Source organism: Dermochelys coriacea, chromosome 10 (assembly GCF_009764565.3).
Source record: "Dermochelys coriacea isolate rDerCor1 chromosome 10, rDerCor1.pri.v4, whole genome shotgun sequence".
Classification (NCBI taxonomy): Eukaryota; Metazoa; Chordata; order Testudines; family Dermochelyidae; genus Dermochelys; species Dermochelys coriacea.
The window spans coordinates 59,976,614-60,003,866 of record NC_050077.1 but is presented as its reverse complement, the minus strand read 5'-3'; the positions used below and the strand labels follow the sequence as shown (position 1 = coordinate 60,003,866).

The 27,253-nt window shown below is 41.7% G+C and overlaps 1 protein-coding gene across 13 annotated transcripts in view; it reads right to left on the bottom strand.

The window, feature by feature from the left end:
• The window catches only part of ZNF280D (zinc finger protein 280D), a 124,776-nt gene extending 97,988 nt beyond the window's left edge, over positions 1 to 26,788 (bottom strand). For 5 of the 13 annotated variants that reach the window (XR_006274927.1, XR_006274928.1, XR_006274926.1 and 2 more), the window contains exons 1-2: positions 26,563 to 26,788; positions 17,818 to 17,972 (exon numbers count right to left, since the gene is read on the bottom strand). Coding sequence is in view for 9 of the 13 variants with exons in the window: in XM_043494498.1 (XP_043350433.1) it covers positions 17,818 to 17,965 (148 nt within the window). In the remaining 4 variants the exon portion in view is untranslated. Of the gene's footprint in view, positions 1 to 14,518; positions 14,669 to 17,817; positions 17,973 to 25,973; positions 26,205 to 26,562 lie in introns of those variants that run through there. The other 8 variants (XM_043494490.1, XM_038420104.2, XM_043494491.1 and 5 more) reach the window with 8 other exon arrangements.
• Between the last annotated feature and the right edge of the window lie 465 nt (positions 26,789 to 27,253).

The window sequence follows — 27,253 nt, the reverse complement described above, 5'->3', positions numbered from 1 at the left end:
ACAATACAAATATTGACCCTCACAGAGGTAAATGTATTTCAATATAGTTCTTCCACCAGGCATACTAAGTACTCAAGCATTCCAGACTCATAGCAGTACCCACAGTGCTGATTCATGCACCAAATCAAAAGTAAATGCAAAGTCTATAAATGTGGTATTAAACTTCCTTTTGTTTCTGTAATCATGTTTTCATTAACTTTCTGCACAGTGTATATATCAGACAGATTTTAGATCAGCCTATACAGAATCCACACTGGCTGTCTCTCATTTTTGGGCTGAGACAGTATTTCAGTTGGTTCAGTAGTATAATCATAAACATTTTCTCTGGGACTAAGAGCAATGTTATTCCCTTATAGTTGGAGCAAACTGATCCCTCTCCTTTTTGTGGGATGAAGCAGCCCCTCTTCTAATCTTCTGGAATATGACTGGTTTCCCAAACTTTTAAGACAGTTCTATGAAACTAATAACCTAAACCCAGGTCACCACTTTTTAGGAGTTCTGATGAAATATTGTCAAGACCAGTTGGTTCACCATTTGGTAAATGTTTGACCATATGCATCACTTCCACAAGTGTCAATTTCCTGTTTTCTTATTGGTTCTCTTTTGGATTAAGCTGAGTTTACATCTTTGTGGGGATCTGTTCATTAAAATCACAAAAATGCTCACACCAATGCTTAAGTTGTGCATCAATATCTTGGAAGTATTATCTGGAGAGAGGAAGAATAATTTTTTCTCCTAAGTCAAGTCTCTTGGATTTTCTCTTTGGGAATTGATTTGAATCTCCCTTGATGCAACCTCTCATTGACAGCACTGACCATGAAGGAGTTTGAGGCAGGGTGGGAACAAAAGCAACCGAAGCCTTGCATTGGAACATGATATAATTTGTCTGTATGCTTGGCTATTGGCGCCAAGGAGGCTGGTATGTGCCACAAGGTATTTGCTGGTTCCCAAAGAGCCCCATTAAGAAGGGGGGCTACCCTCCCAGGGGCTGCCACCTGAGTAACGGCCAAAACCTATCCTGAAGGACGACCCATCACTCTCCCAGATCTTGGGAGACAGGCCAGTCCTTGCTTACAGACAGCCCCCCAACCTGAAGCAAATACTCACCAGCAACCACACACCACACAACAAAAACACTAACCCAGGAACCTATCCTTGCAACAAAGCCCGTTGCCAACTCTGTCCACATATCTATACTGGGGACACCATCATAGGGCCTAATCACATCAGCCACACTATCAGAGGCTTGTTCATCTGCGCATCTACCAATGTGATATATGTCATCATGTGCCAGCAATGCCCCTCTGCCATGTACATTGGTCAAACTGGACAGTCTCTACATAAAAGAATAAGTGGATACAAATCAGACGTCAAGAACTATAACATTCAAAAACCAGTCGGAGAACACTTCAATCTCTTTGGTCACTCGCTTATAGACCCAAAAGTGGCAATTCTTCAACAAAAAAACTTCAAAAACAGACTCCAACGAAAGACTGCTGAATTGGAATTAATTTGCAAACTGGATACAATTAACTTAGGCTTGAATAGAGACTGGGAATGGATGAGTCATTACACAAAGTAAAACTATTTCCCCATGTTTATTTCCCCGTCCCCCCACACTGTTCCTCACACATTCTTGTCAACTGCTGGAAATGGCCCACCTTGATTATCACTACAGAAGGTTCCACTCCGCTCTCCTGCTGGTAATAGTTCACCTTACCTGATCACTCTTACTACAGTGTGTATGGTAACACCCATTGTTTCATGTTCTCTGTGTATATAAAATCTCCCTAGTGTATTTTCCATTGCATGCATCCAATGAAGTGAGCTGTAGCTCATGAAAGCTTATGCTCAAATAAATTTGTTAATCTCTAAGGTGTAGAGACTAGTCTCACAAGTACTCCTTTTCTTTTTGCAGATACAGACTAACACGGCTGTTACTCTGAAACTTCTCTTGGACAAGCTCAGCTTGTATGCTCAACACTGCAGCCATCCTCTTCGATGGGTCCTAATAAGATTGAAAATCCTCTGGAACAGGGGAGGAGGAATCTGAAGTCATTGAGTCCTCTGGAAAGGACAAGTTAACCAAGGCCAGTGGGTCCTCTTGTAGTACAACTTGTTCCTCAGCATCTGCACAGGCTGCCAAAGTAAGTGGCTCCCCATGGTGTTTAGCAAAACAATCTGGTGACCTTCCTCTCCAGCATGCAGATAATTGAAACCTGGAAAACCGTTATAGTGGCTCTTTAGGAATCCTTAGGGTGCAAGAAGGGTGTAAGTCACAGGTGTGGTTGTATTAACTTCAGTGGAACAAAAGGGGCCCAAAGAGTCAAAGGTGTTAACATGACTCGAACTGTGCAAAATTAAACACAGTTCAATAAGGTTCAGGGTTTGGTATAGAGACCTAAACCTGCTTAGTACCATGGCAAACACACCATTAAAAATACTTTTAACACAAAAAAGGACAACATTTAAAGCATTTGAAATGTACAGTAATAAATACGGCTTTCATTTTAACAAGAGTCGTTGTTTCCCTTAAGTGGAGAGTCTTTTAGAAGGAAAAAAAAAAAAAAAACCTTGTTCTACAATCTCTTGGATGGTATTAAAGATGGTAATAATTGTCCTTTTTGAGGAAAAGTGAAGAAATTAGCCGAGATGGGCTGGAGCTATTGTTGTTAAAGTCAAACACCTTTTCCTAGAAGACAAAACAAGACAAAATACAAAAAGGGGAGAGAAAGTACAGCAAAGATAGAAAAAACAGCTTCTGTCTCTGATGTTGGCTTTTATTTGCAACCTCATTGCTGGAAAAAAAAACAGTGAGAGAGTACATGGTCTTCTTACCCACTCTGAGACCTGGCGAACTTGTGAAAGCATCGGGCAGTTTAGGGCACTGCATTTCTAGTCACAGACTTACAGCAATGTTGCAAAATATACAACCTTGGCTGGCTAAGCCAGACTCTTATTAGACAGAAGGAAAGAGGAGACAGACAAGTGAAGAAATAAGATGAGGAAGGAAAAGGACATATCAGGCGAAGAGAGGAGAGAAAGTGTCACATTCCAGATGGTGGTTGGGATTCAGTCAGAGCTGGTAGCAGAGGAGATGTCATCTGCATCCCTTTTCTCTGGCCTGGTCAGGACATCTCCCAGAATCAGGATGAAGAAGGTCCTTGGGTCCCAGGAGATGGTGAGGGTAGCAGCCATGATCGTGAAACTCGGTCCTGTAGCCAAATTTTCTCCCAAAGTCTCTTAAGGACCCCATGAAGGAGTAGAAAGTGGAATAACCCATCCCCTCCTTATTTTATCCACCAGTTAGGCCTAATATCTGACATACCAATTTTGGTTCATTGATTTCTGGTTCCACACTTCGTTTAATAAGCATGATCTTAACACAATTCTTGAGTTATGTCAAAAGACCTTTTGTTTGGACTAATTCAGTCACACACACACACACACACACACACACACACCCCTTTTCTTACCAAAGATTTGTGGTTACAGGTTATTGTGACATTTTATTAACTTACATTCACTTTTTACAGATGAACCCACAATTAAGGCAAATTTGTAGGCCCAATTACAACCAGGCCCAATTATTTACAGCAGCCAATAGGAAGTAGGCCAAGAATGAGCTATCTTTGTGTATGAACAGTCCCATTCTTGATACAATGCTCTCCTTCGGTAGGTGGTCTAGAAGGCTTGCTAGACTGACCAAACCTCAGGGGGAACAGTGACATGGAGGAAGACTCCAAACCCAACTGCAAGGAGCTATCTGAATAGTCAGCAGAAACTGGGGGTGCCAATTCTAAAGAGGTCACTAGGCACCTTTATTTATCTGTGGCCCACTGGAAAGAAGTCAATATCAGTGCTGATGCCAGCATAGTAGTCAATACTGCAAATATGCCCCAAGATGTGAAGAGAATCACATGGAGTCTTCGTATGAGGAAAGACCTTGCTGCTGCTGCTGCTGCTGCTGCAGTGCAAGTTGTGGTTGATTTCCAGTCTGAGGACTACCCCAGTACTAAACCCAGGTGACAAGATACATGCTTGTGCAGAGGCTGAAAAACACACCAGTACTGACATAGTGTGCGTCAATGCCCATCACATGTTTGCTGTTTCTCTTAGTTAGTATCAACACTGGCGCCACTAATAGCCTCTGTTCTGGAGCCATGGACCCGGATGGACCACCACAAGCAGGAGGCACGTCCACTGCCAAGGACTCCTGGCACCACAGGAGAGTTTGGGATGGAGAGCCAAAGCAAATTCTTTACTACCTCATAAGCTTGCAGGTCCATTGGTACCAATGGGGCCAAAACAGTATCCGTTGGTACCAGATTCAACAGCTGTCCCCCACGACAGTACCAGAATCAATGGTGCAGTACCTATATGTTCCCATCATGGTACCAGGGAGACAAGGGTCAACAACCTGGCTCTATCCTGAGTTCCTGAGAAGCAGGGATGATTTTCCAAGTCCTCCTTCGAAGAAGAAGAAGAAGAGTAGGCCTTCAATCTGGAGTGGCTCTGGTCTGTTTTATGGATCCTCTTTCAGAGTGGCCCCAGAGAGGAAGACTAATCCCTCTCTCTCTCTCTCTGGGAGGAAGAGTCTGAGTACAGCAGTTTGTCAATGACCACTGCAGCCTCTGTAGCACCCTGAGAGGCAGGGTGATCCATCAACGGCCAGGAAGGCTGAGGCAGATCCTGTGCCATGAGGTGCTGCTTGAGGCGCAGAGCTCTAGACATCTGCATTCTTTACCTGAAAGAAAGGCAAATGCTGCACATCTTTTAATGTGTCCCTCATTGAGGCCAAAAAGCAGCACATGTGGGGGTCACTATTCAGAACAGACACTTCACATGACAGGTAGTACTTGCATCAAAAACTAACCACTGACTAAAAACAATCAAAACAGGAAAGGAAACTAGCTATTGGCAGGAACTACCACCTAATATTTAACAGGATTACCCAGACCAAAAAAAAAAAAAAAAAAAAAATATGAGGTAAACTGCATGGGGAACTCATACTCAGGCACAGGTGGTGAGAAGGCACTGGAGAGATCAGGGTGGTGTCAACCTTATATAATTTCAGAAGGAGCCAAGATGCAGAGCACAAGCTCCTCCCCGATAGATACTGCTACAGAAAATTCTCTGACTCCAGCACACCAGGTGCACAAACATCTTAATAGAATACACATATACAACTGCTTGAAGAAGAACAGGTTCTATGTTTAGATTCTTCTTTACTTATTTGTTAACCATGCTGAGATCAAGTAGCAGTATGACAGGGCATGTTATCCTACAATGCCTTAGGAGTAAAGGAAAGCCAAGAATTACATGGCTCAGCCAAAAAATCATTCAATACAAACCCAGCCAGAAAAAATCATTTGCATAAAAAGGTATTTATACCTCTAGGTTACTGATGTGAAAGTTAATATTTCTAAGTGTTCAAATACTGTAAGTTGGAAACTGACATACATGTTTCCGAATGTATTTGCTCCCAACTTTTAAAGAAAGAAATCACTGAACTGGCAGAAATCACTGGTTAAGCACCTGCAACCAGAATCTGTTGAAATGCTAAACCAGCTTTTGATACGATTAGCTTCTTTATCAGGTGCAAAGGAATATTTTCTTCATTTCAGTTTATTCTACTAGTTCAGATCAATGTTCAAAATTCATTCAAAGTTAAGAAACCAATTAAAAGCTCAATACACAGGAAAGCTTGTTTTTCTCTTCAATCTATGAATAAAAACTAGATGTGGAAGCCTGAGACCTACTAGTTCTAAAATGTTGAAGGAGACAGAGACTAGAAATAATCAGTTCAATTCACTAACTACAGGTTATTCCTTTGCTTAGTAAATCAGTTACTTTTAAAGGTAAAACAAGTTTTGATAAACCTTTTCTCTTGCGTTTCCAGCACATTTAAAGTAGTTTTATTTAATTTAAAAAATGTTTGTGTATTTTAATTGAATCAGAATTTCCATCCAGAGAGCCTGACACACATCACAAGTAAAAAAATTAAATCATAAATAAGAAATGCATCACCATTTTCTAAAATAAATGTAAAAATTAAGAAACTGAAAAAATATTGAGCTATATAATTACTTAATTAAATGTGTACAGACAGTGTATCCCTCCTGGTTATCAAAAGGAAGCACCAAATTTAGTGTAAATGTTATATCTAGTTGCAAGTCAAAATGTGTTAATGGTTACCAACCAATGAGAATAAACCTTTCTTTAGCAAAATAACTAAAAAGTACAAATACAAACACAATTAAAATTGATTTAAATCAAGCTTTCCTGTTTGCTTACTTAAATCATGATTTAAAAAAAAAAAAAAAAAATCAGTGATCTAAATTGCTTTGATTTAAATCTGTTTACCCTGGTGGTGAAACTGTAAACTATCTAATAAGAAATCATGTAGGATAATTAATGTATTATAATATACAAGCATACAAAACTGAGTTAAGATTGCATATGCCAGGTTAACTTGAGCATTTCTTACACATTTTCTAAACAGAACTAATATGTTATATTTAAACAGTTAATTTTCATATGCTGATGAAAGCACCTGCCAAACTTGAACAAATGTTAGTCGCAACCCATCTTACAAAAAAATATCTGAAGCACAGAGAAGTTAAGTGATATGGCCTATGTTCCAAAGCAAAATGTCAGATCCAGAAACTGAAACCAGATTTTTTTGTTCGCACTCTCACAGGCCAAGGTCTAACCAGCAGCTACCTAAGTACCTAGCAGGTTATTCATGCAAACTCTTTCAATTTGCCTCTGCTGTAAGAGGGACCAGAGGAGAAGCCATACCTAATCAGAGCAGTAGATCATATATTCTAGTATCTTGACTCAGATTATGGCCAGTACCAGATAGTTCAGAAGAAGGTGCAAGAAACCCCATAGTGAATAAGTATGACTCAACATACTCATAGATGTTTTTTCTTAACTTTAGCCAATTAAAGCCTGGTTTATTCCCTAAATTATAAGAGTTTATAGCACTTACAAAAAAAACACACTTGTCTAACTACAGTGTGATATTCTCATTTTCAATATAAGTGCATTATACTTTAGAAAGAAAAATAAACCCTACTATAATAGCACTTCACTTTGGTGTCCTGGACAACAAGTTCCACAGGTTAATTGTACATTACTACATAATTCAGTGTGACCTTTCATCAGTTTCTCATTTGTCATGTTTCAATTTCACTGAAAGCATCAATGTACTTATGAGCAAACAGGAGGACCCAATTTCTCTTCTATATATTGTTTACTTTTTATTCCTCTTTTTTGTCCCCTTTTAGCTTGCCATGCTCTAAACCAACGTGGGGAAGCTTTTTTCTATCGGGGCCGCTGACCCACAGAAAAAAAATCAGTCGTGGGGGGAGGGGTGTGTGTGCGCAGAGGCTCACGTTCCCCACCCCCCCAGTGGAGCGAGCCAACACTCATGGCTCCAGCTCTGGGGGGGAAGGGGGTGTGGGGGAGGCTCGGGGCTTCCCGTAGGCTCCAGGGTGGGGCCAGACATGAGGGGTTCAGGATGTGAGAAGAGGCTCCAGGCTGGGGTGCAGGAGGGGCTGAAGACTCCAGCTGGGGGTGAGGTCTCGGAGTGGGGCTGGGTCTGAGGGGTTTCGGGTGCAGGAGGGGACTCTGGGCTGGGGCTAAGGGGATTGGAGCGTGGGATGGGGTTCAGATCTGGGGCAGGGAGTTCAGGGTGCAGGCTCCGGCCAGGCAGCACTTACCTCAGGCGCCTCCCTGTCAGCAGAGCAGCAGGGCTAAGGCAGGCTCGCTGCTGCCCTGGCTCTGCACTGCTCCCAGAAGCAGTTGCCATGTCTGTCCCCTAGGCGGAGGGGCCAGATGGCTCTGTGCGGTGCCTGTAGACACCGTCCCTGCAGGTCCCATTGTCTGGGAATCACAGCCAATGGGAGCTGCAGAGCTGGCGCCGGGGGCAGTGCGCAGAGCTTCCCTGATCACCCCTCCATCTAGAAGCCACAGGGTCATGCTGGTCGCTTCCGGGAGCTGCGCGGAGCCAACTGGATTTTTAACGCCTGGCAACACCCGCTTTCCCCCCCGCAGTGAGGTGAGCCAGCACTCATGGCTCCAGCCCCACAGGGGGCACCGAGACTTGGAGCTTCCAACCCATGGCACGGAAACTAGTCACAGGCCGGATTAAATGGGCTGGATCTGGCCCGCAGGCTGTAGGTTCCACACCCCTGGTCCTTCTTCAGAAGGAAGCATTCCAATGTATTTAGTTGCTTTTTTCCCTGGACCTCTTCTATTTCTGCTAGATTTTTTTAAATACAGTTAACAGAACTCAACACAGTATTCCAAGTGAGCATATACAAATGATTCATGTAATGGCTTTATCAAATATTTTCAGTATTACAGTCTATCCCATTCCTTATGCCTCCTAACATTTTGTTTGCTTTTGTGGCCCCTTGTGCACAATTAGCAGAGGTTTTTATTTACCAGTCCTCAATGATTCCGAGTTGTCATTTGTTTTTCAAAGCATATTTAGAATTAACCAAGTAAAAGTAATTCACATCATCTCCGCCAATGTGCAGTACTTTGGCTTTGTCAACAATTAATGTAATCAGCTCTACTAGGCCCATTCACGTAGCTTAGTCAGGTCTTTCTGAAGTTCCTGAGCCTTCTCTAAAATTGACAAAAACATAAAAATTTAATTTAAAGGGAAAAAAAAATCCTCATTTGCATGCTCTTTACCTGCTTGGTGCTGTACTCGGAAGTTACTAGACTGGAGCACTAGATACCAGCACATAATCCAGGGATTTGAGTCCTTCCAAAAGTTTAGCCACCACAAGGGCAAGTTGTCTGTGACCGGGGTAAGGGACTATTCAGCAGATAATACCTGAGGAAATCTACTGCCCACTTGATAGCCAGAGCTTCCTTTTGATATATAATTGAATATGTTCTTTCCCTGGGGAACAACTTCCTGCTTCAAATATAGGATTGGGTGCTATTCTCCCTCAAAGTCCTGGACAGCACCACTGAAAGGCTGATGTCAGATGCATCTGTATAGAGAATAAACTGCTAGGTGAAGTTGGTGAGTACAGGCATCAAGCCCAGCCATGCCGTCAGGGTATTATAAAAGCATCACCACACTGGTCATCTCAGAGGACACTGTTGGTATCTGTCTTTTAGCACATCCATTAGGGGAGCTGTGATCAATGCAAAGTTGAGGATGAACTGGCATAATGTCCCACAAGGCCTAAGGAAGCAACATATGCGTCTCCTAGTCCGAGACATGGGGCGTGAGTTCAGCTTGTGGATATTAAAAACTTACTCCTACCCCCTATCCCATAAGTCACTTCTGCCATGGCCAACTTACACTTTGCAGGGGTAGCTGTGAGATCAAGCCTCCTGTAGGGATGTCAGTACTACCCGTAAGTGCCATACGTGGTCTGCCCCCATATAGCTATATATGACAATGTCGCCAAAGTAAGCCTCAGCATATTGCTGGTGGGATCTGAGGATTCGGTTCAAAGGCACTGGAAAGTCGCTGTCACTCCTTGCAGAGCAAACAGCATAGCTTTAAAATGGAAATAGCCAAGTGGGAACAGGACGGGTGTAGTCTTCTCCTGAGAGGATGGAGATGGGAAATCAGTCAACAGCCCTATGTAAGGTCAACCATAGTGAGATACTGCACTGGGCCCAACCACTCAGAGTTCATCCACCCTTGGCACTTGAGAGGCATCAAACTTTGTGATGGACTTGAGCTTGTGAACATCCCTACAAAATAGGACCATGCCATCTACTTTCGGGTTCAGGACTATAGGGCTTCTCCAGACGCTCTTAGACTCCTCAGTGACCCCCATTCTCAGCACTGCCTGCACCACTTCACGTATTGTGTCCCACACATCTTTTTTGGTAAAGGTCAGAGAATTCTTCCTAACGAGTTGCCATTGTGCTCTTTCCAGATGATGATGTATCATGTGTGTGCTTCACAAACTTGTGGAGAATATCTGAGCAAAGTCTCTGATTACTTGTATCAAACCGGATCTTAATTGTTGAACCACCACCCAAGGATGTTCCCCCTTGGAGTACATCTCAGCTCTAAAGCACTGCCGATGCATCTCTTTGCTGATACTAAGGTAATCTAAAATAGCGATCTTCACATGATTAAATGTCACTGAGAGGCCAGCACCTCCTTCTCAAAATGGTGAGGAATGCTTCCAGATCATCATGTGGTCCCATCTTAGTTAACTTCACCGACATGGGTGGCAGAGGTCCCTCTGGTGAACTGGTCCCTATGAGGCCTCCCTCGGATGTTCTTGCTGCTGGGAAATCTATTTCAACAGCTGCTGCTGCTGCACTGCTTGGGCCTGTTTCTGGGTTGTCCACTACTACAACATTTACTGCTGGAATTGCTGCTGCTGTTTGGCCTGCTGTTGTTGCCACTCCCACCATTCATTTACCCCAGCGTTCAGGGTTCATCTTGTCTGAAGTACATATCAGCTGAGGCCACCTCTCAAGGGGCTGGTGAGGAACCTGTTTCTGCTTCATTGCCTTTTAATAGGCATAGAGCTTCATACCTGTATTCTCCACCAATTGTGCTCAACTGGCCCTCAACTGGGGCTTGGCATTAGTGTCTGAATCTTTTGCCCCTGGGTCACTTATGGTAGCCCCCACTACTGGGCAATCTTACAGAACTTGGCAGGAGTTCAGGTTACTTTCAGATCTTTTCAGAGCCCATTTTAAAATGGCAAAAAACGCTACTGTACTGGGGTGTATTAATAGGAATGTCATATGTAAGACACAGGTGGTAACTGTCCCACTCTACTTGGCACTGGTGAGTGCCAACTGGGCGCCACACTTTAGGAAAGATGCGGAGAAACTCCCGAATCTAGACAAGAACAACAAAATTGATCAAAAGTTTAGAAAGCCTCACCTCTGAGGAAAAGTTAAAAAAACTGGGCTTGAGAAAAGAAGACTGAGGGGAACCTGGTCTTTATATATATATTAATGGCTCCTATGAAGAGGACAGTGATTAATTGTTTTACGTGTCCACTGAACGTCAGACAAGTAATGGGCTTAATCTGCACCAAAGGACATTTTGGTTAGATATTTGGAAAAGCTTTCTAACTGTAAGGTAGGTTGTGTAATACCCAATATTGGAGAATTTTAAGAACAGGCTGGACAACCAATTCTCAGGGATGGTCTAAGTTTACTTGGTCCTTCCTCATTGCAGTAAGCTGAATTTCATGACCTCTGAAGGTCCTTTACAGACCTACATTTCTACAATTCTATGATCTTTAACAAGAACTATGTTTTCCTAAAGCATCCAGAAAATGCTCTTGATTAATAACTACAGATGTTTACATCAAATGGGACTACTCACATGAATAAAGACTGCTTTTAGGAGTAAGAGTTGCAGAATCAGGCCTTATATTTGCAAATAAATGCTCGTGCAGACCTGCTGGCAAATCTTGTTATCTAAACATCAACATTAATTCCACTCTGTAATTCAAACTTAAGGACTTGCTCAAACCATTTAGTGAAATGCTAGAAGAATCCGTTCAGGCAGTTGTAATTCACAAAGCATATTTTCACCTTCAGACATTTTGGTATAAACATTTGGTTTGTATTCTGTATGTCTGCAACATTTAATGGCTTGCACATAAGACATATCACTAAAAAGAATATAGATTCAGAATGAATAGTTTAAAAAAGAAAAACAAATTCCATGGAGGCCTATGACTGAATCCACCTCATCAATCTACAGCTTGTAATTTCAACGTGGATTTTTAATTTGTATTTTACTTCAACTAATCACAATCAAAACTTTATTTTTACAGTGTTGAAGCAAGCAAGTTTAATAAACTACATTTTATCTAAGAAATGTAAGTAGAATATTGTTTTTAGCTAACAGCAGCAGCCTACAATTATATCATATAAGACCGTTACTGTGTCACATATCAAACTAAGCAGCACAGGGGCTGGTCAGTAATAGGATGAGCTGTAGGAAACTGTACAGGTAACTCAATAAATGGTACTCTCCCTTTCCAGACAAAGCTGAACTAATGCTGTTGTATGGCAAAAGGGAGGAATTTACTGTGGGAGGTGCTATTTCAGGAAGTAAAGTCAAGCTCCTCTTCTACTCTCTCAGACTTCCCATGCCACTTTGTACATTAGATGCATTAACCACTGTATTCTGGACAAACCCAATGTTTAAAGTGTGGATATGTACTCCAAAAATACAAGTCCATACAAAAGTGATTAGAAATGGCTTCCTGCAGTTTCCCTAGTTGCCTCTCAATGATTCTACATCAAATTTGCTCAGTTTACAAATAAAGAGGAATAAACAAAATTGTGTTCATTCTGACGTGCTTATCACCAACAGTAATCAAGATTCTAAACACTGAAACCTTCTTATTGTGCCGATAATGAACAAGCCAGAGAATGGTCCCCTGAAATGTGCGTTAACTACTTATGCTAAGCAATCTGTTCCACCTTGTATTTATCTGTGACACACTGAGAATGTTTACCAAACTCGAAGATCTCTGTGTAAGCTCAAAAGCTTGTCCCTCTCATCAACAGAAGCTGATTCAATAAAAGATATTACCTCACCCATCTTGTCTCTCTAATATGCCAGAGAAGAATCTCATTCATTCACTCTCCCATAGCTATGTTCACTCTATTTGGCAGAGTAATTGTATATTACTGAGGCAGCCAGTCTGTGGAGCAACAGGGGGGACAGAGTGTGGGAAGAACTGGATAAAGGCAGACACTATAGGTCCATGCCTTGGATCCCAGTTCCTGGAGCTGAGTCTGGTTACATCAGAATTTCAGATTTCATTTAAAAGAAAGTATATCCTTCATGAGATCAAAGAAAATCTTGAAAACACAACCCAAGTACCCAAAGAATTCTGCCTTACTCTGCAGACAGCCTGAAATAATAGTTCTGTGGTGTGAAATACCCAGTGCATCTCAATGAGTTGTAATTCCAAGATCCACTGTTGTTGGAGGTTCCAACAACGTATCAATCCAACAGAGGACCGTGCGCATGGCAGAAGAAGAGTACAGTGGTCCCAGTCCATCCACCCAAACAGATACACCATGGATACAGAGGGCCCTCTCTGCTGCCAATACTGCCTCTTTGCAAGGATATGGGAAACCTGATGCTAAATCTCCTGCTCCCAGTGGGAGAGTTTCCCTGCTGTTGCTCCAAGGAAACAGAAAAGAGCCCCATGCCACTGCCTCTCTGGAAGAGGAGACAGACTTCCCGCTACTATCATTCCAAGTGTGGGGCAAGAGCTCAGGGTTTGAGCCACAACAACCGTCACAGAGAATACCATGTCATGGTGTGCTTAGGGTCACAGATTGACTTAATTCAGGCCCAAGTACAAAGCCAGAAACTTCTCGATTATAACCTGATTCTTCAAGTGATTTGCTGTATCACCTTGGGTAAGTCTCTTAACTAATTCACTCTCTCACTTTCACTCTCTGTGAACTGGGAATTAATGTTGACCTACTTCACAGAGGTGACAGAGGATTGTTTAGTGTTTATACTGCACATACAACATGTACATTTCTTAATATTTTTATCTTTAAAAGAGAAATGGAGAAACAACAGTAAAATTGTCAATGAAAATTATTTTTTCCAAAGTTATAAATAAGAACTTTTCACTTAAAGAAAGACCACACACATATTAATGAATGCCATTTCCTTACACTTATAGATAAGTTATTTCCTAATATTAATTTTGTTTCCCTAGACTCGTATGATCATTTTTTCAATAACATTATCAGATAGGAATATAGTCATTTGGGCTTGATCCAAAACTCGGTGAAAAGAATGGGAAAGTGAAGTGAATGTTTCCACTGACTTCGGGGTGGAGGGTGGGAAGAGGGGTTAGGCCCCTCATTCAGTTACATCTGGAAACAATTCTGTGTGTGTGTGTGTAAATCTCTCCTCTGTTTTTTCCACCAAATGCATCCGATGAAGTGAGCTGTAGCTCACGAAAGCTTATGCTCTAATAAATTTGTTAGTCTCTAAGGTGCTACAAGTACTCCTTTTCTTTTTGCGAATACAGACTAACACGGCTGCAACTCTGAAATCTGGAAACAATGTGGCTACAAAATAAGTAGTATTCCACGTTTTCAGTTTTTACCGATTTTCATTGATAAATTACCTGTTCTTTTATTAAAGTTCAGTTTTTACTGATTTACACCCCTTAAAAAAATCCACTCAGTATTTTTTCCAGGTACTTATTTTTGTTAACCATTAAAGCTTTACGTGACTGTTGTATTCTGCAGCTCTGACATTAAAGCAATTCCACAGTGTAAAACACAGAACACACACACACACACACACACACACACGATGGAGGTCAGAAAAATTAAACAATGTTAATATTGTGCTATGACTGGCTCACAAGGAGACACTGCCTGCCTATTTCTTTGCGTCTGTTTAGCGTGGCACTGAATTTAAACAATCAATCCTCCACAGAAAAATATAGTTAATGCCCCTTATCCACCCGGTTACCTCCTGTAGTGCTAATCTCTTTACAGGTTTGGATGGACCAACCTGGGTTCTTCTGGATCCCCACACAGCCATTCCCCCCTTTCTGTGGCTGGCTCCAGACTACCTCCAAAATGGCTTTTTCTCCTTCCTAGACTCCCAGGGGAGGGCATCTCACTCCAGGAGCTTTCACCAGTGCTTTAATGAAAGGGAGGACACAGTGCATGCTCTTTGTTTTACCAGACCACCACTGTTAATAGCAGAGGGGCCTATTAGTGACTTTGTGAGACATTACTACAGCAGAAAAACCTTTCCTAATGTAGATAAAGTCACTTGGAAATATCTGAAAGAAAATGACAACATGTTTGAGATGATGACATGTTTGAGATATACCAACTATCTTGGCAAAATGTAACCACAACTAACACAGATTCTGCTTCCTAGATGGCTAAATTTGCATAGGAGATTACACTCAATCATAAACTGGAACTGCTACGTATTACCTGTCCTGCTCATCTGATTAACATTGCACTCACAGCAGCTACTGCTACAGAAGAAATGAAAGACATGAAATCTTGCATCACTGGATTCAGGGCTGTTTTCAAGCATGCAAACAAGTTGAAGGCTTTGTTTTACACAGTGCAAGATGCGTGCAGAGCCAACTGCTGATAACCTACCCATTGTGCCACATCAGTGGATGAACCTATATTTCGCTGCCTGTCGTGTAGATAACATGTGGACTGTGCTAATGTATCTCCTAGATCATCCTTAGTTTGTTGGTTCTAAAAGGAGAAACTCTGAAGAGACTGAAAAATAACCAAAACGACCGCCGGATTCTACGCACCATTGTTGAAAACTTAGAATCACTGCATGACACACAGAAAACACTGGAGTTTTCTCCAACTACAGCCAACACGTTTGCCAATACAGATGTTTATCGGATCCTGATAACCAAAACTGAACTGAGCATAAAAGTTGCAGGAGAAACATATGGCAAAAAAAAAAACAAACAACCCAAAAACAGTTGTTTCTGGAAATCCTTCCCACCCCGGAACATGAGAGAACCAAAAGAGTTCAAAACCTTCTACACAACTCTCAGTGAGAAACAGGAGACAACCATGTCCCGTAATCTGAATCCAGAAGTATTTGGTGCAGAAGATTCTTTTTGGAAAAGTCATCCAGATGTTGCATCCCTTCCTCAAGGTGAATTTTGCAGCAGACTATGACCGTTATGCCAGAGTGTTTCAACCATTTGCCACTAAAAGATGAAATTTCAAATCTGAACAGGGAATTTAATAATTATATGAATTTGCCTAACTCAGACAATGCAAAACTAGATGTGCTGGCTTTTTGAAACAGTCATCAAGACACCCTTCCCAACTCCAGCCAAGTGGCACAGCAAGCTCTGAGTGTACCCCCCGGATCTTTTGGTTCAGAGCACATACTTTCAAAGTCAGACTACCTCCAAGATAGCAAGAGGCTCAACATGAGTGAGGATATTTTGAAGAAAATTATGCGAGCATATGCAAACCAGGATTTCTGGAAAAACTACTAGCTCTGAGAGAAACAAAACATACCTTTGTACATTAAAAAAAAGGTTTCAGTTGTACTGTAGTAAAATGTGTACATTACAAAAGTTTGTTTTTCTTTTTTTCCCCCCGGATTTTTCCCCGATTTCTAACTTTTAAACCCAATTTCATCCCAATTTTAATGTCTGGAAAATGAACATTGAACAATTCCCAGATTTTTTTAAAATAAAAACTGAAAATGTTAAACCACTAAAAATAAGTTAGCTCAATGAATTATTTTTTCCAGTTCTATATACTACTGCCATTTTATGCCAAATGTGTATATTCCATATTAATATTATCTACACATAAAATGCACAGTATTCCTACTGACATGTTGTCCCACATTGACAGATTCGCACAACAACCAGGAAGTCTACATTGCAATGTACAAGGACTAATCAACTCTTCAAAAAAATACATAGCATCGTATAGAATATTTAAAAAAAAAAAAAATACATCAGCATAATCCAGCATGCCATGTAACTATTTATCTAAAATGGTCTTTTGAAAGTTGTACTTTAATCCATGTCTTAAAATTATTACAAACACAAATATAGTCAACTTTTCATTTTTAAAATATTGTTTGGAAAAGACAGTATGTGGAACATTACCCAAATTACATTTTTTTGCCAACATCTTCTAAAAATATCCTTTCCAGTTCAAGCCATCTTTGACACCCCCAAAGTTACCTCTGCAGATAACCTGATATCCCAGATTCCCAACCAAAATAATTTCAAACTTCCAGGAGGATAAACCCTTTAAAAGTATGCATTTTAAATTAGACTACTATCTTAACATCAACTGTAATATACTACCAATGCTTCTTTAATATTTAAAAAGTGAATAGTAGGGATTTTTAAAATACCAAAAGTAGCATTTAAAATACTACTTACGACCCCAAATAAGTAACAGAAAGTGATATAGATACATAGATGTCAGTACACAGAGATTTTAGAAGATTACAAATACTTAGATTTTAAAACATAAATGTAACAAAAATCATTTTCTCTTTTACTTACCTGCGAAGGCCCAAGTATAGGACAAACATGGAATTCTGACACAGCTGATGGCGGCATAATCACCTAACTCATTCCCTGCACTAGGAGAAAACTACAGAACTTGATGAACATGAACTCTTACTTCAACTGAATTAATATCAGATTATTAAGAGCAACATCTTTATTTGACAAAGGTGCCTTGAAGTGATTCTATGTTAACACCCCCCCCCTTCCCTGATTACGTTTTTGGAGACACAGGGAAACTGCTTTTCCCTTATCAGAAAAGTGTCCAGACATTTAGATAGGCTTACACTGGTAGAAAGACTTTTTTTCAGTTAGCTCTTTTAAAAAGGATGGATTACATTCATGTTTATTATGTCTGTTTAGGCAGGCGCCAATCTTCACTACAAAGACAACCAGGTTGGAGACTTCAGTTACAATATTACTTCATTCTGTCATGTAAATGGTATCTTAACCAAGCTCCTGAAGTATACTAAAGCCTTCAAATGTCCTTTCTTTAACCTGAGGGACAAAGGGCAGGCAACTGTGTTGTACTTGGGTCCCAGGAGACAGTTGTATTTTTAGTGTATGGTAGATGATCAGGAATTAAATGAATTTAAAACACTGAAGTAATGTACTAGCTCTTTTCTTTACTGACAGTACAAAATCTAATCTTTTTTAAAAAAAGTAATTTTTTAAATTACTACTTCCATTCTTCATCATACCAAGAATATATATTTAAAAGGTTTGTTTTATAATGTAGAAAATGCTATCTTACATGTACTGGCCGGTTTGGAGCTTGAAATCTCCCCAATGAAGATTGGCTCATCATCATCATCATCATCATCATCCTCCTCAACTTCTTTCACTCTCTTTTGCCATGGTTCTAGCTCCTCTTCCTCACATTCCATAAACAGTTCTGCCATTTTGGTACTAGATAATAAAAAATAATCACACAAGTGTGTCATGGAAAGTGGTGGGGGGAGGGAAGGGAAGTGGCCAAATAACCCACACCTTTCAATAATAAAATTATTGTGTTTGATGCAAATATGACCACGGAACACTCTTATGAGTTGTAGCCTTCATACAGAATGAGTCCCCAAATAAGCTCAGTTCAAATTCTTACTTATTGTTAACATTTCTGCAAATTATGAGGAGTTTGATCTTGCTTCCATTGATATCGGTGGAGTCTGTAGTATTGGGTGCCAGGTACTTAAATACTTTAGGGAAGACCTATTAAAACCCACCTCTGCTCATTCTCCTTGCTTTATCATTTCCTTTGCATCCTCCTCCACTCTTGCAATCATTTTATTCTTTTTATTCCCACATACTTTGCAATATCCAGAACTGAATCCCTCTTTCTATTGTGCCAAAAGTCCTACAGCTCCTTCAAATTCCTCCTTCAAACCAACTTCTGACTTGTTTCCTACTACTGACACCCAGTTACAGGATCAAATCTACACTAGAGCTCTCACTATTGCTTAACAAGATGCCCTTTGCATTATCATCCCCTTCCTTTAGACTTGCTCTAAGAAAGGCACCATTGATTTCACCACAGCATCTTGCCATATCTACTTGTGGAGATTTCCCAATGGCAGTGCACCAATTGGAAATTAAGCAAAAGCTCAGTGCACACCCAGTCATGTTGTCCATTCCTCACTTCTCACCCTAGTGCAGTCTCTACTAGAATATGAGAATTCATATGATTTCTCTGTGTATTTTGTCTTGCACTATTTTTGTTTGTTTTAACCCTTTTCTGTCATTTTCTTATCCACTTCTTTTCTCTAGCCTCATAATCTCTCTCTTTAGGGAAGGCACCATTGTATTAATTTCTGTAATGTGCCACATGAGGCAAACAGACTTACAATTTGTTCAGCCCTGACCTATACTTTATACTTAAAAGAATTATGAAATATTATAAGAGGAGGAATACAGTCTTTAATGCATGAAAACATCATTGAGAAACAGATCAAATAACCGTTCAACTGAACAAGTTAAAACAAGCTTTTATTACCACCAAACTTTAACTCTGAATTGTGCCTATATCTTATTCTTTCTCCACCACAGCTCCATCTCTTTAGTGCCATGCTAGTACAGGTCTAAATTTACTGACACAGAGAAAGAACTTCCTTATTTTAAAGGCTCCTGATTCTTATTGAATTTTAAATAAGTTCGGCGTAAAGAATTCAAAACTATCCTAGAAACAAGTGTTTCACATGCTGCATCAACTATCTGGCAGCATCAACCAGAGCAGGGGAAAAAAAACAAACCCAAACACATTTGAGGTGTTAAACGCAATCCGTAGCTGCCCAAATCACTACATGCAGCAACAAGAGGTAGCCACAATATAGGTGCTTATGGCTCTCTGATCTTGAGGCCCATTATATGCTAGCTACGGCTTAGCTTGCACTAAGCTACAACAGCTGGTAATGTTTCCCAAAGGGGCCTTTATGCCAGCATGGGATTGCCAGAGCACCGAAGTACCATCCCCAGCCAAGCTCCCTTTGGATGGTGAAGTAATTTATACCTCAGAGTTGAATTATTCCCCCACAACAGGAATCCTCAGCACAGCTGTTAAGTCAATTTCGCACTCCCCCCACTTGTGCTGCAGAATGCACAAAAGGGCCAAAGATCATGCACTCAGCATACGGTCATCTTTCCCAAGCATTAAGCTCAGTATACTATAGTAACTTAAATTGGGATGGGGAAGTGATGTTAATAAATGGGAATTTGACCAATACAAAGTATACTGAATGCTACTGTGATGAAACGTATACATTTTATTGAAAAGCACAATGTAACTTCCTCCAAGCTTTCATCATATAATCGGAGTAAAGCTTGAATCTTCTGAGGAGTTTCAAGAACACTGATTAATTAAAAACTGGCTAAAGAAAAAGAGTTCATTTTCTGAGCCTCATTAATTTTTGGGCCCTTCTATTCTGAAAATTACATCCTGCAGAAAGTAAAACCACGAGTTAATGGAGAGAATTTGGGAGCTCTTAGGGGTTATAATTTTTTTTTAATTACCAAAACAAATCATTCATCATAACTGATTTTTATACATTATGGAAGCCAATTGAGAAATTTTTTTACATTGGCTATTTTCAGTTTCCAATATAGCATGTGTGTAAGACTTCCTAAATAGTATAGGAAAAAGACGTAAAAGTGTTAGACATATTCGGCCAAAAACATTCCTGCATTCTATTGGGGTCTAATATAGTGGACTGGGAATGGATTTGGCTAGGCAAATAGTCTTTGCATTGTGCCACAAAAGATCTTCAACCCTATAGTAACAGTTACTTTGCCAGACTGGGACCTCTGTTAAACTGTTCAGTTGGTTCAGAAGCATCCACAATCAGGATCATTGAAATAGTAAGTTGTTGCTTTATCTGAAATCACAACCTGTGTCAAATTTGTCAGCCAGTTTAAGAAAACTAACTGAACAGCTTCACCACCAGATCACCTTACTTACTAGCCAGTACAGGAGTTCCTTGAATTGTATAAGCAGTTTATTTAAGTACAGCATCTTCAGCAAAGTATTCCACTGCTTTGACGAACACCCTGCTTTATGTGAAAGGAACCGTTGCTGTGAAGATTCTTTGCTTACTTAAATTATTCAGCTAGCTCAAAAGCTTCACTCCTGAACTAGCTGAATAGAGCAGGTTGAAAAGTTTTGTCATACAACTTTTCTGAAAAAAGAAGTTTCTAAAACCCCTATTGAAAAATGTTCATAAAGAGCCCATATTTTATTTGAAAATTTTCAACCAGCTCCACTGTTATACACTCACTTGAGAATGTCCGTTAATGGGAGTGATATCAGAATAAAGCTGATGTACAGGCTGCCCTTCTGCACTGAAAAATTTCTACAAGTTTATTGTTTTTTCCTGCTGCAGTACTGGGATGACTTCAGTATCCATATTTGCTCCAGAAGCACTTCTGGATTAGTTTGTGATCTCATGACCTCTGAGACTATCTCCACGCATTCAGCTAGTCAGATTTTGGTGACTGAAAATACACTTTTATCATGGTTGCACCACTGCCTCCTATAGTTCATGACACAGATCAATCACATGTGAAGGCATTCTGGTGGTCTCCTTATGATGTTTAATGGACTTAATTTTAATACTGAGTTCTCTATAAGGAGTATTTTAAACTAGAGCCCCAATATCAATGGCTTGATAGGACAGGATGATTCCTTATTCTTCAATATAGAAACTGTGGTATGTAAGCATAAGTGATCAAGTGTCTAGATACACTCTCTTTATGTTGGCTATACTATATCTAATCTCCCTGTTGTCAAAAAATTCCATTGAGGACGTTTTAGACATATTTAGAGCAATAGACCTGGTTTCATTAGCGGATACTCTCCTAGGAACGAACAATGACCAGGCACTGAAACAACTTTTTTTTTTTTTTTAAAATCAGCCTTTATTAAAGTCAATCACGTGTTTGTGCACACAAACTGTGAAAAGAGCACGAGTTACTCTGACCAGTTCCTGAACAACAGATCCCAGAGGATGGTTTTGAGTACTCATTTTAGCTACTGCAAGACTATTCTCGTCAACCCTTTGTTCAGCAAGTGAAAGAGAAGGGAAAAGACACACATGGGCTGGAGTGCCACTGCTATGCAAATGACATAGCCATTTAACCCAGATTATCTGCCTTATTTAAATCAGACACATTGCTTTTCCAGCATTTGGCCAAGATTAAAACCTGAATGAGAGAGCTGCTTGAACCTTAATCTGAGTAAGGAGGTAGCAGTATTAGAAATTTTGAAGGGGTGAGTGGGAGAAGTATCTGGAGAATACATCTGGGACTGCTTCTATTTCTATTAATGAGGGAATAAATCCACCCTTTATTCGAAAGGTTTGCTGTTTCATGTGCTTGTGAATCCCAGGCTACGTATACAATCTTAGGTGGTATTGTTGGCCAAAAGCACTTTGAAACAAATGGACACACATGCCTAGCCATATGCAAATGTCAGACTCTGACTTCACATCAGCTATCCTTGACTTTAGTCTGGCAGCCACAATTTATTGCAGTGCACTTTACTCTTAAAGACCATCTAGAAGCTTCAGGTAGTGCAGTTAACATTTGTTCAGCAAAGCTAACGGATGAAAAGATATTAGCCACACAGCATATTACATCAGATTTAAGAATTTATTTATTTATTTATTTTAATAAATCACTTCTGGTCGCAATCCAAGTTGTTGACTTTGATGAGACTCTATATAATGGATGAAAAGTTACATTAACAGAAAGTTTAGGTTAATGACAGTTTTAATACTGCCCAGACAGCCTTAATTCTGCCCCCTTAATGCGTCTATACAATGACTGAATTAAGCACGGATCTTGTGGGAATAAAAATTGTATGCAATCACGTAATTCAAGACTGTACCATAATGCATATGCACTAAGTACAATTCTGATTTTGTGACGAGCAATTGTAAATGTAGCACTTCCTAACTCCGAGTGCCTGTTTTTGCACCCAGAAAAGTGCCCTTCTAACAGCCTTTTTTTTTTTTTTTTTTTTTTTTTTAAGGCAAGTTCCCAAGGTAGGGTTTTGGGGGGTGAAAGCTGCTGGTGGTATTTGTTGGTATTTTTAAATAAAAGGTTAAAAAAAAATTAAAAGGCAAGGCATCTGCAAGACCGGTTTGCTTTCTTCTCTGTTAAGTTTCCCTTCTTCTTCAGTTAGAGGACCTCTTCTGAAATTCACTTCCTTTAATGGTGCAGAGGCAGAATTCACGAGCCTTTAAGGCAATGTGCACCACATCTCTTTTCTTAGGCTTCTATGAAGGCTAATATGGATATTCACTGAGTGGATATTGACTGCATTTTCGAGAATAACTATTATTTGACTTTTGTTTATAAAGCACTTTGTTGAATTTAAACTATACACATTTGCACCCGGAATGTGATTGAGAAATAAATATAGGCACAGTAACTCATTCTATAATAGGAGTACTTGTGGCACCTTAGAGACTTTATTAGAGCATAAGCTTTATTTAATTTATGAGAGCATAAGTTTTCGTGAGCTATACCTCAGTTCATCGGATGCATCCTATGAAGTGAGCTGTAGCTCACTAAAGCTTATGCTCTCATACATTTGTTAGTCTCTAAGGTGCCACAAGTACTCCTTTTCTTTTTGCGGATATAGACTAACACAGCTGCTACTCTGAAACCTGTCATTTTACAATATAACCGTATTAGAAACACATACGATAACAGAGAGTTATTTCCTAGTTATCAAAGATAAGCAGAGGGCCTATATCATCCAGTTAAACAACACATGACCTCACTTATAAATTAACACCTCATATGAAACACTCCATATCTACCTCTTTCAAGCAGTTTCTTCCACCTTTTCTAGGAATATCCTTAAAATAAAGGACTGATAAGTAAGGCTGTATGAAAGTTGTTGATTTTTTTTGGTTCAAAAGTTGCAGTCAGTTCAAGTACCATAAAAAAAGTTCTAAAAAAATTCGGTAGTAGTGTGATGCCGGGTGCCAGGTCACCAAGTTATTGAAACTTGCAGAAACTATACAAAATTGTAGCATGTGTTAAAAGTTCAAGTTTCCGCAGCACAATCGCAATCTGCAATTTTCTTACAGCCCGACTAACAAGTCAGTCATCAACACAGCAGTCCAGGGTATTGTCATCTTTCAGTGGCAAATGAATCAGATATCTTGCTGCATACGCGCCTCACATTTATTTTATCATAGTACTGCTAGCTCATTCAGAACACAAATAGTCTTGTAAAGTTTATGCTTTTTAAATAGGCTAAAGCAGATAACACATTGCATGAGCCTAGTGCAGAGGTGGGGAAACTACAGACCAGGGGCCACATCTGGCCCACAGGACCATCCGGCCCAGCCCTTGAGCTCCCGGCCAGGGAGGCTAGCCCCCTCCTCCACAGCCTCAGCTCACCGTTGCGCCAGTGCTCTGGCTGCAGGGCTGCAAGCTCCTGCCAGGCAGTGTGGCTTCCAGTCCTGCTGCTCTGAGCAGCATGGTAAGGGGGCGGGGAGGTTGGATAAGGGGCAGGGAGTCCCGGGGGACAGTCGGGGTAAGCAGGGGGCAGTTGGATGGGGTGGAGGTTCAGGGGGGAGAACAGTCAGGGAATGGGGAACAGGGAGCGGGGTTGGGGGGGTCCCAGGAGGAGATGGTCAGGAGACAAGGAGCGGGGGGGTTGGATGGGTCAGCGATTCTGAGGGGGGCAGTCAAGGTGTGAGAAGCGGGAGGGGGCGCAGAGGGGGTGGGGAGCAGGCTTTTTCAGAAGGCATAGCCTTCCCTACCTGGCCCTCCATACAGTTTCGGAACCCCAATGTGGCCCTCAGGCCAAAAAGTTTGCCCACCCCTGCCTAGTGGTTTCTCTCAATGTTAACAGAACTATTACCCTTGATCCTAGAAATAGAGACTATATTTAAGCTAAGCCGTGTAGATAATAGTTTTTCAATCTGTGGGTTATGATAATGTGTGAGGGAATCATGAACATGCTATACTTTCCACACTACCAAATGGGAAGTGGGATCCTGACAAAGCAAATGTTGAGAACTAAAAGCATCACCTATAATTAAATCCTATACATGACAGATTAGAATTGTGGAGTAAACCTCATTTTCTTAGAAACATGAAAGAGTTCACAGTTTTAACTTTTAAAACAAGTTTCAAGTTTTCTTCATGGAATGACAAAACTTCTTGAAAGAAGAGGATTGCTGAAAAAAATTAAAAATAAGTATGAGCAGCTAGGAAAAAAAAAAGCTTCTCCTTTCCTTTAAAGAAGATTCTGGCCAATACTGCTACATTTCTGAACAACAAAAACTAACACTAGTCATGAATGTTCATTACAGCAGCCACAACTGCATCAACTTTTAGGATATTACTCAACTGTAATCATCAGAATGTTTGAGCCTGATGCAAGTCAAAAAATCAACTTCATATCTTACTGAGCAAAATCAAGTGAAAACTAAGTTCATGATGGAATACGAGTTTTTGCTTCTCTGCATAGCTGTTGTATCTCCACCTTAATACCACAGATGTACACTCAGCACAGCTGTAATAGGCTTACTAAATATACATGTCCCCATCCTTATTGTGGACTGTTATAATAATTTTGAGTGTTTACACACTTAAACTAAAAAAAATGAAAACTGGTGTTTAAGAAATAAGTAGTGGGCAAGAATACAATGGGAGAAGAGGGAAGAACTTTTGCAAAACAGCGTGTGTAAACTAAGGCTATAAAATGTCATCTTTGTTTTTGACATGACAAGCTACGAAAATGTAAGAAGTTACTGAAATCCCTCAGCAATTTATAGTTGATATGTTACCACCCTCAGTGTGCTGCAGAAATTCCAACATGGATAGTTTCCATGGGCCTATAAATCTTAGTATTATTCTCTGATTCAGTTGTACAAAATCAGGAAGTAACTATCCTTGCAGAGAAGAGAATAGAGACATCTATTTCATGATAGTAAAGCTTTTCAGATTGGCCTTGGTTGTCGGTCAATTTGTCAGGACAATCGTTAAATTATCTGTGAGATGTAATGAAACAGACTGTTAAACTTTAACAGTCGCCCTTTAAGAGTTCCTAAGAAGCAAAACTAGATTTTACATCACAAGCCCAAAGCTCAACCTAAATCATCCACCTGGCCACCACCACCTTACACCTGGTCCACACGATTTCAGTTGGCATGATTTAATCTATTAGGGCAATGTCATGGTTTGCATGGTCTTGGTTTGTTTTAGAGGCTGTCAAACATTGGGTTAGCGATGAACACACTTAAAAGAAACTGAAATGATGAAATTTAAGTTTGAAGCAAATTTAAAAAAAAAAAAAATTAAGCACCCAGGCCAGTGGTAAAACTTCCCTTTAAAAAGCACCTTCCCGCTTCACTGTCATGAGGTGGTAAGTGCCTCCTAAAGAGGGGGCAACGTTACCTTTGTAAACAAATTAGAAGTTCTCACCCCGAGCTCAAATGGGGGTGAGGTGAGGCCAGGGCAGGGCGCAGAGATCCTGGGGAAGCAGCGTAGCTCCCGCTGGAACCGTTCTCTTTAACGTGGCCTCCGCACTTCCCTCTGACGCTCCGTGACCCCAGGTGTCTGAAACTAGGCCTGGGCTTGGCGTCGGGCAGGAGGGGTTGAATGGGGATCACAAGCCTGCTCGCACAGCTAGAACGGGGAGGGAGGATCAACCCCCATTCGCAACTATCCGGGAGCCACCAACGAAGCGCGGACACGGCAGGGTGAGCCCGGCAAGCTCCCGTCCCCCGCTGTACGCGGAGACTAAACAGGCTCGCTAGAAAGCCTGCGAGCCCCGGAGCTCGCCGGTCCGGGGAAAGCGGGGGGGGGGGGGGGGCGCTACAAGGCCACGCTCCGAGCCAAGATGGCGCCGGTCTCATAGGCGACAATCCCACCCCCCCCCCCCGGTGGCCCACCCGCCGCTAAGCAGCAGCAACGCCCTCCGCACGGGAAGGCCCTGAGCAGGCCGTCCCTGCGCGGAGGGGACAGAAGGAGCGGGCCGGCTTACCGTGCTGCGCGCGTGAAGAGGCCGCGGCAGGCTCGCTCCCTCCCTCCCTGACTGACTGGGGGATGGGAGGGGGCGGCTCCGGCGGAGGATCCTCACATTGCCTAGCCGCGGCGCCCAACCTCAGCCTCCTGCTACTGCAGCCGCCGCTACTGGGGGGGGGTTTGCTGAACCCGGCGCGCTGGCTGATGGGTAAAGTGCAGGTCAGCCCCACAGAAGCGCCTTCTTTCCGGCAGCCGGCGGGGAGGGGGCGGGGCAGCGCGGGGGAGGCCCGCACAACGCACGCAGCGCCATGTGCCTGGCCTCACACCCTGCAGCGGCACAGGGCAGGCCTTGCCTGTAGGCCGCACCCTCGGCGCTTCCTTGGCCGGGGGAGCTCCGCTGCAACACGGTACCCCTCCCCTCTCCCCCACAGCGGGCAGGAGCCAGCCCTCCCTCCTCCCAGCTACCCTAGAGACGTAGCCCGTGAGGGGGCTGGGCCACTGCTGCCCCACCGCCACCCATGGGACACATGCCATCAGGGCCGGCCTTAGGCACATGCAGAATAATTTCATGGATGCCCGACGCAGCTCTGTGCTTCGTATGCTGCAGCGCCGGCAGCCAGCCCCCTCCCCCAGCTGGCCCCCGTGTGCGGTGTGCCCACTGCAAGGGGCAGGGATGTTCCAAGGGGGGATGGGAGGGGGTGGGGGGCCCA